The 18,492-nt window shown below is 33.5% G+C and overlaps 3 protein-coding genes across 3 annotated transcripts; 2 read left to right on the top strand and 1 right to left on the bottom strand.

Moving 5' to 3' along the window:
- The first annotated feature begins 896 nt into the window (after nt 1-896).
- Nucleotides 897-4,050, top strand: LOC110418100 (Transducin/WD40 repeat-like superfamily protein). Its single transcript, XM_021430721.2, has 5 exons — nt 897-1,115; nt 1,270-1,396; nt 1,602-1,783; nt 1,887-2,082; nt 2,851-4,050. Coding segments are annotated over exons 1-5 (1,530 nt in total). The 5' UTR covers nt 897-1,113; the 3' UTR covers nt 3,874-4,050.
- A 1,452-nt stretch (nt 4,051-5,502) lies between these two features.
- Nucleotides 5,503-6,510, top strand: LOC110417732 (peptide methionine sulfoxide reductase-like). Its single transcript, XM_021430223.2, has 2 exons — nt 5,503-5,926; nt 6,006-6,510. The coding sequence occupies exons 1-2, from the start codon at nt 5,597-5,599 to the stop codon at nt 6,258-6,260; spliced, it is 585 nt and encodes a 194-aa protein (XP_021285898.1). The 5' UTR covers nt 5,503-5,596; the 3' UTR covers nt 6,261-6,510.
- LOC110417731 (vignain-like) lies at nt 6,489-9,069 on the bottom strand. The gene is made up of 4 exons (XM_021430222.2): nt 8,040-9,069; nt 7,602-7,837; nt 7,353-7,493; nt 6,489-6,872 (listed from the first exon to the last, which is right to left on the bottom strand). The coding sequence occupies exons 1-4, from the start codon at nt 8,485-8,487 to the stop codon at nt 6,609-6,611; spliced, it is 1,089 nt and encodes a 362-aa protein (XP_021285897.1). The 5' UTR covers nt 8,488-9,069; the 3' UTR covers nt 6,489-6,608.
- Nucleotides 9,070-18,492: the final 9,423 nt, after the last annotated feature.

Raw genomic sequence — 18,492 nt, forward strand, 5'->3', positions numbered from 1 at the left:
GGGGCTACTCCCATGGCGAACACAAGATCTACATTCCCTTAAGCATGTGTAAACATACATTAAGAGGAGTGGTGTCACATGACACCACTCATTAGTTGAAGTGTTAAAAATTTTTACTTGGTATATTATTTAAGTTATGTAGTTAATGATATTAATGAACTTATTTTTTTTTCAATTTTGTAAGGAATAGGGTCAAAAGCTCCAAGTCAAAATAATTTTTTTAAAAAATAATTTATATAATAATATTTAAATACTAATATAAAAGAGTGACTCCCCTCTATTGGGAAGCACTAGATCTAGTCGGTGCTCTCCTGACTTTTTTTTTTTGTAAAAAAATATAATAATAATTTTTAAAATTAATAAAAAGTAAAATTATTTTTTAAATATTATCACATTATCAAATTAACAAAAAGTTAACAGTTGACTAACGTTGGATTTAGAGTATCTAACTAAAAATATTTTTTACAAATAAAATATTTATTTTAAAAATTAATAAATTGACTTAAAATTTTAATTAAAATTTAAAAATGGGTGATATTTTACATTTTACCTTATTGTTTTCCTCTATGTGCTCCCAAGGTAGCTGTTGACTTTTTGCAATAGGTTTTCTCCTGCCGTTTTTCTTGGGTAATAAAAATCAATTATCTGACCAAAAAAAACAATAAACTCATAGTAATAATATATGGGTTTCATTTTCATTCTTTGAATTCTTTAATTTATCAAGCAAAAAGATGGAATTTAAATCATTATGTACTCATTTATTGCTTGCTATTAACATTTAGCACGTTAAACGGGCAAAAGCAGCACAGCAAAAATTGAACCAAGTTGTCAATATTCCTATAAGCCTTTTCTCTTTTTGTTTTTTGTTTTTTGTTTTGTTTAAAAAGATGGTTCAAGTGTGAGGGACTTTGGAACCGTGCCTGCCGGAAAAAAGTACCATCTTCCAGAAATACCCTTATATCAATCTCACAATCTCAACTGAAAATCTCATTGAAGAACTCTCTCTCTCTCTCATCCTTTGTTTCCCATCTCAATCTCTTGCCCAACCCCATTCCGATTCCATTGTTTCCATCCCAACATACAAATTTCAGCTCCATCCAAGCCAATATTATTATGTAAGTCAAAATCAAGTCTCTCCCTTCCTCCTTCTATTCTTTTTCTTGGCAAATTGGATTCAATTCAGCTGGGTTCGTTTTTTCCTCTTTGAAGTTTATTAAATTTGGGTCGTATAATAATTCTAACAAATAAAATGATGCTCAATTCGTTCAGGTCACAGGAGGAGGTCGCCAGGGAAGCTATCAAGCACGCATTAAAGGCGCTGAAAAAGCGCCATTTGGTCGAAGAAGGAGCTCATGCTCCCGCTTATATTGCTCTCTCCCGCCCAATCATCTCCCAGGTTTTTTTTTTTTTTGGTTTATTCTGATCGTTGACGATGTATTAAATTGCTTTTTCTTTTAATTTTATTTTAAAGTTTCGATATTGATGGAGGAGTTTACAATGTTGGAACATTATAAGAACAAGTGGATTTGAAATAAGGGATTGGGTTAATCTTAATAGAAAGCCACTTTGCACTGTTGGGTAATTGGTGAATTTTTTTATAGGGCTCGGAATGGAAAGAGAAAGCGGAAAATTTGGAATTGGAACTTCAGCAATGTTACAAAGCGCAATCAAGGTTGTCTGAGCAACTAGTAGTGGAAGTAGCCGAGTCCAGAGCTTTAAAAGCTTCGCTGCAGGAGAAAGAAACAACAATTGCTGACTTGGAGAATGAGTTGACTCAGACAAGGTCTGATGGTGTTCTTTTATGGTTTAGCCAGCAAGGGAGATAGTTTTACCAATTTGAAAAATTGCTGTGAAATGAATAACTGATGTACTGTTTATTGCGGCAGGGATGAATGCTCTCAATTGAAGACAGATTTGGAAGAAAATATTAGAGCACTGGAATTGGTGATGAGCGAGCACCAGGAACTCAAAGCTCAACTAGAACAACTGACTATTAAAGCTAAAAATGCAGAGGCTGAAAATAAGATGTTGGTTGATCGTTGGATGCTTCAAAAGATGCAGGATGCTGAACGACTTAATGAGGTATGCTATAATGTTGTTACAGCTGCATGAAAACAGAGAACAAGGTCTATTTTGATGAAGTGTTATTGGGAATGATGAATAGCTTGGTCCATAGATGCTTGGCGATTAAAGTGTGTTGGGTTTGTGATTCATTAGGAGTCTGTTCATGCATACAAGATAGCTAATTTAGAACATTATGAAACTGTTTCTTTGGGCATTCTGAGACTTTCTCATTTAAAAGTTTGAGAGAAACAAAGGATCTTAGGATAACCATCAACTCAGAGTTGCATGCCCCTTGCATTGCACAACAAGAAGTAGATGGGAAGAATAAAAATAAAAAATGAAAAAGAGGGGTCTCTGGGGCTGGAAGGGTTGTATTTAATCTTTAGCAGGTGCTTAAACAAATAAATTTTGGATGGAGACGGTCCTATTTTTGGTTTTGGGGGAAGGGAGCATGGTTTATGGTTGTGTCTTCTTGAACAGCTAGAGCAATTTGGTTGTTAAGTATTCTGTTTTTTGTTTTTTCCCACTTCTCTTAGGTTCAGTTTTATATATATATATATATTCCTTTAACTTTGTCACAATTGAGAGAAGATTAAATGAGCAACAGTGTCCTTTAGAATGATATAACACTCCCATCCAAGTTTGAAGTTGAAATTCCAAATATACGTGGGAATGAGTTTGAAATCTATGCTTACTTTTGAAGGAGTCTTTAGTTTAGTTTTGAGTATGCCTGTTTTAGATTTCAAGAATTAGTTGCTAACTTCAGTTTTCAATTAATTAATTTAGGCAAATGCGCTTTATGAAGATATGATTGAGCGGCTCAAGGCCAGTGGTTTAGAAAAACTTGCCCGAGAGCAAGTAGATGGTATTGTCCGTAGAAGTGAAGAAGGTGCTGAGTTCTTTGCAGAATCAACTATTGCTTCTGTTTGCAAGCACAGGATCAATGCACATGAAGGTGGTTGTGCTTCTATAATGTTTGAGTACAATTCTGGCAAATTGATCACTGGAGGACAGGATCGATCAATAAAAATGTGGGATACTAGCACTGGATCATTAAGTCATAGTCTTTTTGGTTGCCTTGGTTCTGTCCTTGATCTTGCAATCACCCATGACAATAGATTTATTATAGCAGCAAGTAGTTCAAACAACTTGTTTGTATGGGATGTCAACTCAGGACGAGTCCGTCATACCCTCACTGGTCACACGGATAAAGTGTGTGCCGTAGATGTGAGCAAAGTTTCAAGTCGTCATGTCGTGAGTGCAGCTTATGATCGTACTATAAAAGTGTGGGATTTGCAGAAAGGTTACTGCACGAACACAATAATTTTTCACAGCAACTGCAATGCTCTTTGCTTCAGCACAGATGGACGGACCATATGCTCAGGTCATGTTGATGGGAATCTTCGTTTGTGGGATATTCAGACAGGAAAGTTGCTCAGTGAAGTCGCTGCACATTCACTCGCCATTACATCTATTTCTCTATCCCGAAATGGAAATGTAATATTGACTAGTGGCAGAGATAATTTGCACAATTTGTTTGATATACGATCTTTGGAAGTTTGTGGTACATTCAGAGCAAATGGAAACAGGGTGGCATCTAATTGGAGTCGGTCCTGTATGAGTCCAGACGACAACTATATTGCTGCTGGCTCTGCTGATGGATCCATCTACATTTGGTCAATATCCAAAGCTGACATAGTAAGCACTCTGAAGGAGCACACTGCTCCTGTCTTGTGTTGTACATGGAGTGGACTTGGAAAACCATTAGCCTCTGCTGATAAGAATGGGATCGTGTGTACCTGGACATGAACCATTAGCCTCTGCACATACTTGTACATATGTCAATGATGATGGTTACTATATTCAACATTAAAATAGCTTTTATTTATTACTTTTCTAAAGATTAAAATGTTTTTGCTCAATCCACGGATTCTTATCATTGTTTTTTGTTAAGAAATTAAACATTTAATAATTTTAAATTTGTTATATGTGTTTTTTTTAATCATTTATAAATCTTAAAAAGGGAAATGTTTTCTTATATAAACTTATGATGACTTTTTGCTTTTCCCAAAAGTACGTGAACCTTACTCAAAAGAATTTTCCAAAATTTAGTTAACAACTGTCATGGTTAAACTATTTATTAATCTTTTAAAAATATTCATGAATTATTTATAAATATTTAAATAATTTTTTTATTTTTATTATGTTTAATCAAATTTTTATATTTTTATTTTGAATCAAATAAGCTTTTAAGATTAATTATTGATTTTTACTCAAATCTATCATTGGTTATTTTTCTATCATATGATGTGGACATAACATGTTAACATGTCATAATGATGATAATGCATCATATTTATATGAAATGAAGATATGGTCATCTAACATTTCACCATTTACGTCAATCTCACATTAATGTGATGTTTGAATTAATAACGGCTAATCAACACTTATTGGACTCAAAATAAAGTAAGTTTATTGGTTTATACATGATCTGCTTACTTAAATAACAGGATTCGAATCCCATTTCTTCTAAATCTAAATATATATATATATATAATATAAAGACTCCATTGAATATAATAAAATAATAAACATTTATTTGTATTTTTTAAAATAGTTTGGACACATTCTAAAATATTATGTCAAAAAAATTCTTGTCTGCATGTTTGTTGTTTACTCATTAAAATTTTTGTTGCAACTTCATTATAAAAAATGAATTTAAAATTTTCATCACATTTATCTATGAATAAAACTCTTATTTAAAAAATATTGACATAATATTTAAAAAAATTTCTAAATTATTTAAAAAATTCAAATGAGTCTTTAAATTTTTATTACATTCAATTAAGTCCTTATAATTTTATTTGGAACCAAATAAGTTTTTATATTTTTATTTTAAATTAAATAAGTTAATAATTGACTGATTAAAATATAATTTGTCATTTTTTACAGTATGGTGTTGATGTATTATATTAACATATTATAATTTATAATAATATAACATACTGATATATTATACTTGATTATGACATTACATATTAATTTGACATGATAATATTACTACATAACATTTTTTACCATCTAGATCAATGTCATGTTAATATAAAATGATAAGCGATATTTTGATTTATTATAATTAATCAATTATTAGTCATAAAACTTATTTGATATAAAATAAAAATATAAATATTTAATTAAATACAATAAAAAATAAAATTTTATTTAAATTTTTTTAAACAATTTAAAAACTAATTTGAGTATTATGTCAAAAAAAAAATTTATTGATTTTCACATATTCCTAAAACCAACTCTTAGCTCTCAGTAAGGAAATTGCCATTATGTATTCCTAGTAATTATTTTTCCTTCGAGTTTAGCAACGTTGAATTTGACTGGAAAAAAGGGTAGGTTCATACTCTCAAAGTCAAACAAACTACCACCAAAGTAGTACTAGGATAACTTGAATTTCTGTTCCTCATTGATGCTCTCCTAGCAGAAGAAAGGAAAAAACAAACACTCGGAGAACTGAAGAATGGCCACTGCCGCTGACAGCAACAACAACAACCCTGCTTTGGACCCTGATCTGGACCCCCCGGATAACCCGGCTTACGAGTTTGCCCAGTTCGGAGCCGGGTGTTTCTGGGGAGTAGAGCTGGCGTTTCAGCGAGTACAAGGTGTAGTCAAGACAGAGGTTGGCTACTCTCAGGGTCATGTCCCTGATCCAAATTACAAGCTTGTATGCACCGGTACCACCAACCACGTCGAGGTGGTTCGTGTGCAGTTCGACCCTCAAGTCTGCCCCTACACCGATCTTCTCTCTGTTTTCTGGGGTCGCCATGATCCAACCACTCTCAATCGCCAGGTGTGACAAATTTGTTGAAAATGCTCCCAGTTTCTCTCTTTCTTTCTTTTTATTTAAATGAACCCATAAATTTTGTCAGGGTGAAGATGTGGGATCACAATATAGATCGGGGATATACTACTACAATGAGAACCAGGCTCGTCTTGCTAGGGAGTCACTAGAGGCTAAGCAATTAGAGTTGACGGACAAGAAAATTGTGACAGAAATTCTTCCTGCAAAAAGATTTTACAGGGCAGAGGAGTACCATCAGCAATACTTGGAAAAAGGAAGAGGTTTTGGCTCTAAACAATCTGCTGAAAAAGGTTGCACTGACCCCATCAGATGCTATGGTTGAAAATGTACGTACGATCAAAGGTTGAGTATCTTTTAGCTTTAACTGGACAGCACTTAAGCTTCTTGTCCGTTAATGGGCAAGCTATTATGCTGCCTTTTGTTATGTTCTTAAAATTTCCCTGGATTCTGGATTTATTGGTGTCTTTAGTCTGTTTCTTGTTTGAACGTTGAAACCTTCCTGAAATGTTTATTTCTACCTCAGATAGGAAAGTCATTGTAACAGATAAAATTGACGCCAAATTTGAAACAAATATTATTCAATCATGATTGTGCTGCATGCAACTTTTGAACAGAGGGAAATAACAGCTCAGACTGAGAACAGAGCTGGAATCAATGGCGAGATATTGTTTTAGAGTTCATCCTTAGGATAGAATGAAGGTTCTGTAGGATTAGAGGAAGATTTCTTGATGGGATATGAAGCCTCCATTGCTATACCACAGAGTCCCTTCTTATCTTTGATGCCACGTTCCATCCTTATGTAACCTTTCTCTCCCCATTCAGGTCCCCAGGAGTTCTTCACTATCCAGTACTTGGTTCCATCAAGGGTTGTTCCATAGCCCACAGCTGCAACCCCATGGTTCAGCTCAGTGCCACATTGTCCAGTAAATACCCCCTGCAGTCAAGATTAGTCAAAATTGAGAGATGATTATTAATATTTTTTTTTTGGTACAGAAGTGTTCAGATTTATGTTTTGCTTAGAAATCTTTTAACGACCCAAATAATGTCAATAAATTGGTCCGATCCCGATCCGGAGGATCTTCTTGGAATAAATTGTGATAAAGGTTTAGAACTTTAAGTTGTCTAGATCAGCTTTACTGTTACCGAGAGTTATGTCGATGATTGGAAACGTGGAGGTATGTCCAACTCAGACTCTGTAGGGTATGATAATTTTCTAGGAGAGGAAAGAAAGTGACATTTATCAAATAGAAACTTGCAGTTCCATAGGTCTTGTAGATGGAGCAGGCTGTAGCCTGTACTTTTAAAGGGTTCTGCAGTACTCTATGCCTTCTGCTTTAATCAAATTGGCAGTTTAAAATTGCAGCTAGAAAAATTTAGTTCATTTTTTCCACAGCTGATCAGTATGAAAAATTACCTCTGAGTAGAACTGGAAATCCATACCCCCAGCGTCAATGGCCACTGATACTGGCTGGTTTGCAACTGCTTTAAGCAGAGCATCCTCCTTGTAAGCAGGCACATTCTCGTGCCCATCGATAGACACTGCTGGAGAATTCTCCTGCATAACCCACCAGATGGATTGTCATGAATTCAAATAAGTTAAGCTTTGTTGAATGTCAGCTAGATCAAATTAAAAAGTTTAAAGGTGTTTGTTTCATATTTGAACCTTGGAAACATCACAAGTTCCATCTTCAGCTTCGTAAGGGTAATTGGTCTCTGTAGTGATGCCACCTTTCTTCTGGATGAAATCAAATGCAATGTCCATCAACCCTCCATTGCATCCTTGATTTTCTTTAGTGTCACAGTCTATCAGCTCTTGCTCAGACAGAGATACTAATTTATTCGTCCTAATTTGATTAATACCCTCAACTGCTACAACAGTTGAAAATGCCCAGCAGCTACCTATTAAATTAAATATCAATAAAGTTCGGAATTAGACCACACGCAATTGAAACTTATGACTGGCAATAAGAGCAGAGATTAACGCCATTCCCCTTCATTGATGTAGGATGAATGGGTGGCAATTAAAAGAATAATAAAATTTAGTGAAAAAAAAAAAAACAAGAGTAACCCTGGAGCAAACTAATAGAACATGTATCCTTACCACATTGGCCTTGGTCCTTAACGGCAGTAACGGCACCCTTTTTCCTCCAATCAACCGCGGGTGGGACACGGTCTACATTCTCATACATGAAGCTCCCAGTCCCACGAGGTGTCCCCTGGAACATCCTATGATGCTTAATCTTTGAGCCAGCATAAGCATTCCTAAATTCGTGATTAGTCATGTCTGCAAACTTGTTCAGCTTCAATTTGTAAGGTCTGTCCTCGTTGTTAGTGTTGTGCACATGCATTACGTTTTGCTTGAACACATTGAAGCGCTTGTGCTTCTCATCAAGACTCCTAGAAACCGTGTGATGGCTTCTCCACCTCTCATACAAATCCCACAGGCTCTCCTCGGATGTTAAGTCCTTCTCATGGAAATCGAAACTCTCTGCTATTCCGAGAACCAGAGCCAGCGAGAGCACAACCAGAACCAGATCAATCCTCCTCATTTTCCGTTGATATTAGAATTCAAGCCCCAACAAGTAATGGGAATTCAGAGACCTTCACTGTTGCTTTATATAGAGGACTGGAAGTAAAATATTGAATAGAAGATAAAGATCAAACCAGAAGAAAACAAAAGGAAAATAACTGAAGAAGTTACAGGTTCCTTATGGGCATCAACAATATGTGATAACGAGGAAGGAGAAAGACATAGGGATGAGGTTTTGAGAATAATGAAGAGCAAGAATGATAAGTTTGAACAGATTTACCAAGACAAGCAAGTCCTTATATGAGTCAAAAGCAGAGGAAAATCGGTGTCCGATTAAGCAGCTAGGTGGGTTAAACATAGAAAACTTGAGGGCATTAAGATTTTTAAGAGGGTGATCGTTACATGGCAAACACGTTTAACACGTTAACATAAACGCGAGAGAGAACGATGGGGAAAGGAGGGTGACGAGAATGGTAACGTCTTATCCTGGCTAGGAGCCACGATATTTTTGCAAGCGGGGAACTAATACAAAGCCTTTCTAACTGCTTTGGCTTTAACTGAAACCTCAGCTAACAACTCCTTTGAAATTGCATTGAGAGGAAAAAGAGATCAATTAGACCTTTGAAATCAATGGAGTTTATTGAATTGTGCAAGCAATTCAATTTCCAGTCCAGGCCTCCTGGCGGTGCTTCGCATGAAACTTCAGTTAAGCAGATTGCGGGATGGTGAAGAAACACATCAATCACCGCTTTGTAGAAAGCTAACTTAAAAACCTGATTGTAACCTCAACTGTTGCCTTCTCTGTGGATTACACGTTTCAGAAGGTTCAAATCCTCAAGCAACAGAGTATTTATGGAAATAACTAATAGTGGAACGCAATTAAGTCCGAGTGTCAAATACAATCTCCTCATGCAGTTAATAAAACTATCATTTGAAAATTTGAGCGAAAATGTGAAAGACAAATAGTAACAATAATATTAATTAAAAAAAAAAGACATAGCAAATCACAAACTCCTATGCTCCAAATTATTTGACTTGGTGGTCATCTTTTGGAGGACTAGTAGCGTGATGGACTAGATACCCATCACTTCTACGTTACAACATGCAGCAAGAGAAACTCTGCCTGAATTGCAATCACTGGCAATTAGACTATTCAGATTAGGCTTGAGTCGGTATATTTTGGATACAAGGAAATCTAGCTTATTTTATATTAAAACGTTTCGAAATTGGATTCGTTCGAGTTTAATTAATTTTAAATTTAAATTAGTTTAAAACATTTGAATTTGAGTAATTATAAGTTTAAATCAATTTAAGTATTAATCGTTCTAAAGTCAAATCATTTTAAAATTCGAGTTTGAATCATTTCGAGATTAAAACTGGGTTTTGTCCATGTTTTGCCGAATGAAACAGATTTTTTTAATTTGGGATAGTTTTTCGCAGCTCTAATTGCAACAAATTTTCAAATAAGGGTAGTCCCATATTCAAACGATCATTAATAAATAATCTGAAGAAGTAGTGTACTTCGTCATATTTGCTGGGTGAAGACTGAAGAGCATGTAAGCCCAAAAGCTGGTATTTTAGTTAGTGATGGCAGTCGATGGCGTGCTTTAATTGTCTTCAAATGCAATAATGCTTTGCCTCTCTTTGTCAGGTAGTACATAATATATTGTCATTTATGAATATTCTTCTGATGATTACTACCAGTCCCAGTACCAGTTTTTTTTTTTTTTTTAATCATTTTCATCCAAACTACATCTCAATTCCAGCAAAGCAAATCAACCAAGCAAGCTTCTCTGGTTCTGAATTTTCATTGGTTGCTGTTGGCTGCAAGTTATAACATGGCACTCTTCTATTTGTCCATGTAATTCATGAAGCTGAAGCTTTTGACACAGGGTATCTCCAATTGTTTATATCCAAAAAAAGGAAAAGAAAAACAAATTAATATGTTACTTTGTATTGTATAATTCAAATCTAATAGATTTTCACCTAAAATGAACATAAGAAACATGAAGCAAGAAGGGTTCTAGAATTCAAAAACGCCAAAACAAATCATTTTTCTAAATTATATTTGAAAACCAATAAAATAACCTAAATTTGAAATGTTTATCCAATCCTTAACTTTAGACAAGTAAAAGTGACTAAGGGTAGGATGACAAGAAGAACAAAATTTTGGCATAATATCTAAAAATATTTTTAAAATTTTTATATTGTTATTACATTTAAGTATTTTTATTTTTAGTTAAATAAATTTTTATATTTTTATTTAAAATCAAATAAACCTTTATTATTCATATTTTATTTAATCAAAAATATCATTAATCATTTTTTGTCACGTGATACATATATGATATTAACATGATATTTTAACATGTCATAATTGATAATAATACAACATGATATGGTTACATTATATTTTTTTTCCTTCATATTAATGTCACATCAATAAATATTTTGATTAATAAAAATTAATCAATTATTAATCAAAAATATTTATTTGATTTAAAATAAAAATATAAAAACTTGATTTAGTATAATAAAAGAATAAAAATTTATTTAAATTTTTTTAATATTATGTGTGAAATTTTTTAAATATATTGATTAGGAATTTGGGTAGGCTGAAGTAGTACTTCTGCCCAAAGCAGAATTCTACTTAAAAGCTAACAAGTCCAGCAAACAGTCAGTCCAGTAACCCAAGCCACTAAAACTAGTAAAACCAAAGCCCATAAAGGTTGGTCTATTTAGGGCCTACATCCAAGTCAAAGTTGCAGACTAAACATAACTGATTTCAAAGGTTGCAATTGGCATCGAGCCATATCCACATCAAGGCTAATTGGACCTTAACAATAATTCACAAATACACTAACTTTGTTTTTTTTTTTTAATAATTATTTCTTGTGGTTTATATATCTTGTTACTCATTTGATTTTAATGATTCTACTAATTAACTTATTGCATGTTGTTTATTTTCTTATTCTTTTTAGTCACTTGATGAGAGAGACTAAGTCAAGAGATCGGATTAGTCAATTACCAAATGATATTTTTATTTTTATATTATCTTCGCTCACACTGAAGGAAGCAGTTGCTGCTTAGTCTCCCTTCTAAGGGATGGAGGTACTTGTAGACATATGTTTCTCGTCTGGATTTTTGTTTTACTAATCGTTTGCGAGATATATTATATCAGTCATCGAAGGTTTTGTGATGTGATGGAGGACAAGTTCATTCATTGGGTACATTCTGTTGTCAAAATGCACCAAGGCCTCACTTTGGACGAATTTCGGATTGACTTTCCCCTCTGTAAAAACTCTAGTCAAGCTATTAACACATGGATTAAATTTGCACTTTCTAAGAGAATTCAACGACTTGTCTTGGATTTGTTGGTTATCATTCTTAGTGTTGGTGGAGGACCTGAAGAGAATTATGTTTTTCCCTGTATGCTTTTACCTCAAACAAAGTCTGAGAAGAAGAAATGGCTCTTAGCGATTATGAAATACTTCCAACCTATATGTGATGGTACATAGTGTCATAAAGTTTACTCTATGGTCGTCATAGAACTGATGTTGAGTTTGCTATATACTTCGCTCAAAATGCTGTTGCACTGAAGAAAATGATAATTAATCCAGCGAATCAAGAGATGGATTCGGAGAAGGAAATTAGTTCAGAAAGAAGAAGCTACGAGACGTCGAGTATAGCATACGACATATTTACCGTAAGTTTTGTTGGCCACGAAGTTAACCTGTGGCTCGAGAAACTCGTATGTGTAGCATTTGCTTAGATATATTTGTAGTAATATTTTAAAGTTTTTTATTATAACAACATGTACGATAATACAGGACGCAAGCGTTCATGTTTGCATTTCGATTTTGGGATTCAACGTGGAATCTTCATTAAAATTTGAAAGCAATTATAAAGCAATTTCGACATGTTCTTAGAAAACAATATTAGTCCAAAAACAAAAAACTTGATTATTTTGTTTTTTGTTTGCTTAGAACGAGCTCTTTTGAAGAACGAAATAAGCAAAAACAAAATCTTGATTTAAAATATTTAATATGATAATATTTATATTGGTATATTTGGATGACAAGGGCTAGGGCAAGGCGCAGGCATTAGAACTAGTATAGCTAATAGGAAGTTAGACAAATTTTTGAATTTATATATGAATAAATTTTAGATATTTAAGATGTATTTGAGTATTTAATTCATTAATTGATTTATAATTTTTTATTTACAAAGAGAATTCGAATCCTCCTTCTCTAGTTAAAAGAGAAATACAAAAACTATGGGGTTGAAGCTCTCTTCCAGAATAGAAACTGCCAATGCCAACTGAGGGCAGAATGACCATTAATCTCATGTTAATGAATACAAATTTTTGGAAAATGTTGGTTTAGTATTTGGGTAGGCTTCTCCTGAATCATGGACCTAGAGCCTTTATTAGACATCAAATGGCCCAAAATACACACAAATCCAGAAAATAATAATACAATAGACTCAAGCCCTATAAGTCATTATGAAATGCTATTATCCCTTCTCGTCCCCTTTAGGTGGCATATACATCGGATCAGCTGTGTTTATTTGTGTGTAAAACATGGTTATTTCACCACATGCTAACTTCATCAACAACACACTAAATTCTTCGATATATGAGCTTAACAAACGAATTTGTTCAATGAATTATGTTCTATGGAAATAATATACGTAGTACGTTTTTCTATACGCATAAATGTTTATATTACATTTTAAAATAAAAATGAAAAATAAACTTTGTCATCCTATTAACCTTACCTTCCACCTCTAAATAGCTTTAATCATTATAAATTGTCTTAAAAGGATAATACCCTTATTTCTATTATGTAACCAACTCAGCTAACTAAACATTGATTGTAATCTGATTTTTTTTGGGTTCAAAGTTAATAGAATGATCCTATTTGTCAATTTCCTGCAACACATATAAAGAAATGAGAAAGATGGTTGCATCCTGTAATCATGGCGCAAGTTTGACTTTAACTAGACATGCCCTTCCCCCCGACATCACTGATTAAAGGTAACGAAAAATCACCATCATTTCTGGAGTTAAAGAAAAGGCATGGCTGAGCTCTAGCTAGCATGGAGAAATTAGTGTCCGTAGCACATGGCTACCAATGATTACATCATCTCTTCTGTTGCTTTTGTCTCATTAATTAACTAAGAAGCACAATCAAAATTCCATATGCATGGCCGTAATTAATTTATATATATATATGTATTATTTATTATTTATAGTATATATAAAACTGAGTCCGTCGTTCTTCTAACTTGCATTTGATCTGTTACCGGTAGCTTCACGTATGGTATCAAAGAAATGATTTTATATTTAGATGTAATTACCATTCTCCAGCTAATTAATTATTATTATTTTTATCACACGGCATGTCGAGTCTCTATAATACGACATTACTCTGTCTACCACTTTATTAAAATACAAATTTAAAGAACAAAAGAAAAACCAAAAATTACCAAACATCATCAATCTACCAACAATTTTGATATCCAAAGCAGAAGCCTTTAGGTAACAACTTGACATGGGGGGCGCTCGATGGTCCTTCTTAAGATCAAGAACACTATATCTGTTGGCGGGTCCGACTCTGAAATATTCTAACATAAGGTTTTGATCATAGCAGTGATATAATGTATAGTTAGCATGCATGAGATTGTGCTTTTCTTTTACGCAAACAAGTTGATAATGTAATATATATACAGTTTTCATCATGAAACTATATGTAACTGGTCTACATCATAATATTTTTCTAACTCCCAATTGTTCGGCGTAAACAGACGTGTAAAGCTATATAAACTCCATTAAAGCTTACTTCTTTCTCTGTTACTGTATCAAAACCTATTTAATATCCATTTTATCATTTAAACGTACATCTCTCTTGAATTTATACCATATATCACACTACGCTTTTCTTTTCTATTTTTCTCTATAAACATATTACACATCAACTACAGATATGATAAATCAAAATTTGCGTATATTTAACTACTAATTAATAATGATTTTTAATGTGAGATTAATGAGAAGGGAAAATTCATAATTATTTATGTACGTGACATTTATAATTACGTGCATCAGCTATATAATTAATGTGTAAGTAAGACCGATGTAAGAATTTTCAATTATACAATACTTAGAAAAGCCTAAATAAATACCTTCTCCATAAAAAAACTACTGCACTTAATATAAATTCCTCTCACATATTGAGACCCACTTTAGATACCTATGAAAAAGAAAGGTTGGACCTAAAATTTATATTCTAGTATAGCATTGAGCAATTTTAAGAGGACAAAACTAATTTTATTCTATATGTTTTTATAAGAAGTGATCTCTTACCACCAAGGACAGAGTCTAGTGCATATATTTTTTGTCTTTTTTTTTAAGGTATATATTTTTTGTCTTAATGACCCCTTCAAAAATTTTTACCTTTATTGTTTTTTGTTTTTGACTCCAATAAAACTTGGTTAGCTCCGTTTGGCAATTACCACCACAACGTGCAAATATTATATGTCCTTTTATTCTTTGGACAATAAAAATTGAACTTATTTGTATAATCTATCTGCATATGTTTAGTAGCGTATTCTTGTGAAACTACCTTAACAGTTGAATAATTAATTATAATTAAGAAATTCTGATTTAAATATATCGAGTGAATTTAAATCTTATTATGTAGTTGTTACCTTTTAATTATATAAGTGGAAATTACATGTATAAAAGAAATAATGTCAATGTGGTATAGGGCAAGGGACACCGGATACATAAGGTTAGCCAATCCAAAGAAGGGTATGTGGTTAAGAATTGATTTGATGCAAGTAGGCGAGGTTCTTATGTGGTTCAGGATGGAAGCCGGCAGCCAATAAATGATGTTTGTTAAACCATCATCAGCTTTGGTTGATTGGTGGGCATAGGGACCTGCTTTCACCCTCCTCATAGACAACCTTCACCCCTTGCTTGTCTCAAGTCTCGTTTCGTGTATCTTTATCATGCGTTTTTTCTTATGGATGTTGCATGAAAATGGAAAGGAGAGGAACGGAAAATGAATGAGAAGCACATACATGCAACATATTGACAAATACGTAACACCTTCCAAATGTAATTGGATGGATATTAATAGCTATCTTAAACTATAGTACTTCAACTGTTATTAGAGGGGAAAATGGCGTACATTAATAAATGTAATTTTGTTGGAAAAAAGAACAGTATGATAGTTGATTATTTGCAAGTGACATGAAACACATACGTTAATTATAGTTGTTGGAGTTTTTTACTAATATTTTAACATTTAAGCTAATTTTAAGTGCAAATATTTAGTTTCGGAGCCATACTATAGCAACTTCTCGTTTATCACTAATGTTAGTTTTGTTGCACATTTTGAGGTGTATTTATGAACAAAAATACAACTTTAAGAAAGTCCAACTCTTCTTAAAGAAGAAAGACTAAATCGTTGATATTGAAAACGTAGCTATTATATATTTTAAGGGTTTGCAAACGAGCCATTCGGTGTTCAAATTTTAAAAATAAAAAAAAATCAAATTTATCTTTTGCAAAAATCAAGTCAGAGTATCATAATTAATCAAATTGATCAAAAATCGAACTACTTCAATCAGCTTAGTCTATTTCACAAAATCAAATTAAAAAAAAATTGTATGGGTTCCAATAAATTAAACAACATTTTTAACAAATTCAAAAAAAGTTATATATTAATATATTTATATATAATAATTTTAATTTTTATTAATTCAAGTTCGATTTTTTGATTTACTTGATCGTAATTTAATTATTGAAAATCAAACCGAATTGACTAAAATAATTGAACTTACAAAATTGAACACTATAAAAATCACTATAATTGAATTGAAAAAATAAAACTCATTTTAATTCAATCAATTTATTTGATTCAAAATGATTTTGTTGAACCCTAACTATTAAAATTAGTTTATATCTCAATCACATTTCATTAAAGAATGATCGATTTTCTCTTACTTAATTCAAGTTTTGCCTTATATTATGATGCGGTAGATCGAAATGTGAATTTTTTTTTTTTTTGTGGGGAAACAATCAAAATGCGCATTTCTCGTCGGTGGCATTGACCACCAAAAATGTGAACAAAATTTGGCCAACTGCTCTAAATTAATTATATTACCTAAAAACCTGACTATTAATTTCAAGTGTCTAAACCATTGACTATATTTAGTCCTAAACTATACCAAAATTTGATATCCAAAATCTAACAAGAATTGATTTTCCAAATTCTAATCCATGACTTAAGCAGCAAATTAGGAAATAATGACATGGAAAAAAATGGATGCATTACAAGGTGACGTGGATTCGATTGTGATATAGCAGGATATACTGCATGTGCAAAGGAGAGAAAAAGGTTTTGGCTAACAGAGCACTGCCACATGGCAGCAGCATTGTGTACCACGTGCTAAGTGGATGAGAGACGTTGTCCAGTTGTTTTCAATCACCAGCCATCCATCAAAAGAAAACCAAGTTTGGACCTAGAACCTCTAAAAAGGGCCAACTAATAACATGGCTCTGCCTTTTTAATCTTTTCTTTCATCCCTACACTAACTGCTCGACAAAGACTTTCACGTCCTTATGCTATTTTCTTTCCTTAAAGTACCTCGGACCCCACAATATTCCAAAACCAACGGCTATGATCACCCTTCAAAATTCATACTCGACGGCTGCGATTCGCCTGGGGAGCGACAGGAGAATCGTGGGAGATAATAAGAATCCACGTAGCTTTCAGTAGAAATGTCCAGCTCATCCAATGAACGGAAGCTACGCCCGTCGATGCGGGCCATGTGTCGGCTATATGCTAAGACAAGTGGCAGTTTCGGAGATTCAAAATTTGCCATGTCAGCATGCAGCCTAATACATTTTTGTTTGGTAATGTGAAATTTTCGGCGAACTTTGCGGCTGAGAACAATTTTATAAGAAGAAAATAGTAAGCAAAGAAAAAAAAGATGTTGGGCCTACAAGTCCAGTGATGTTTGAATTCGAGCACAAACCCATGTGCTGCTGTCACGAGAATTTTCAATTTAATTTATTATCAATTAATTCTGAAAGAAAAAAAAATAGGATGAAAAAGAAAGCAAAAATAAATAGTTTCTGAGTACTGCTGAGCCTGCTTGGACTTGAAGTTAAGTGGTGAGTGACGAGTGCTAATATATAGAGTAGTTAATTACTAGTATTATTGTTAGGATGGAGAGTTGGGTAATAATTTCTGGCCACCATGATAAGGCCCATTCTTAATCACACACGGGATAAGAATGGTACAAATTGTATGTACAAATGAAATTACGTATATATAATGTATCAACTACATTTTTTTGGCAGGCAAAATCTTAAGTATTGAACGGAATTAGCTGAATTTTCATTTATAACTTCCATCTTCTTATGTGGGTTTTAATCTGAACTTTTTATGTTCATGTTATTTAATGAGGAGAAAGCATATAAAGACATAGACAGTATTCACCCTCTGGCGACCAAATCAAGCAAATGGATTAGGGCCCCATAAAATCCATAAATTTATGGGCATACTTTCTAAACTTATTAACCAATGGAGCAGCAAAGTGTTGTTCTCATTTGGGATTTTATTTTCCCTAATGTCCTTCTCAATGCAATGACTAGCGAAGGCAAATATATTGAACAAAAACTCACTTCTACCCATGCGCCAATATGCCAAGGAAAAGCACCCCTCAAATGAGGGTGCATGACATGCCACAGTGAGAGCAACCTAGAATCTAGATGGAATACGCCAAAAAAACACAGAGGCCCGGCGGGGGGGGGGGGGGGGGGGGGGGGGGGGGGGGGGGGGGGGGGGTGATGAATTTAGTACCAGAAGTAGTAACTTTGTGTATTCTTTTTCTTTTTCTTTTACTTGTTCTTTTTGACTGTTTGGGCAGCTTTATTCAGGGCCTTGCTTAACGGCCAAAACTACCCAACTGGAATCCCGTAAAAACCTGAAATCACGAAGCATAGCGT

The sequence above is a fragment of the Theobroma umbraticum genome, unplaced genomic scaffold (assembly GCF_002168275.2).
Source record: "Theobroma umbraticum cultivar Fairchild unplaced genomic scaffold, ASM216827v3 scaffold_50.0, whole genome shotgun sequence".
NCBI lineage: Eukaryota > Viridiplantae > Streptophyta > Magnoliopsida > Malvales > Malvaceae > Theobroma > Theobroma umbraticum.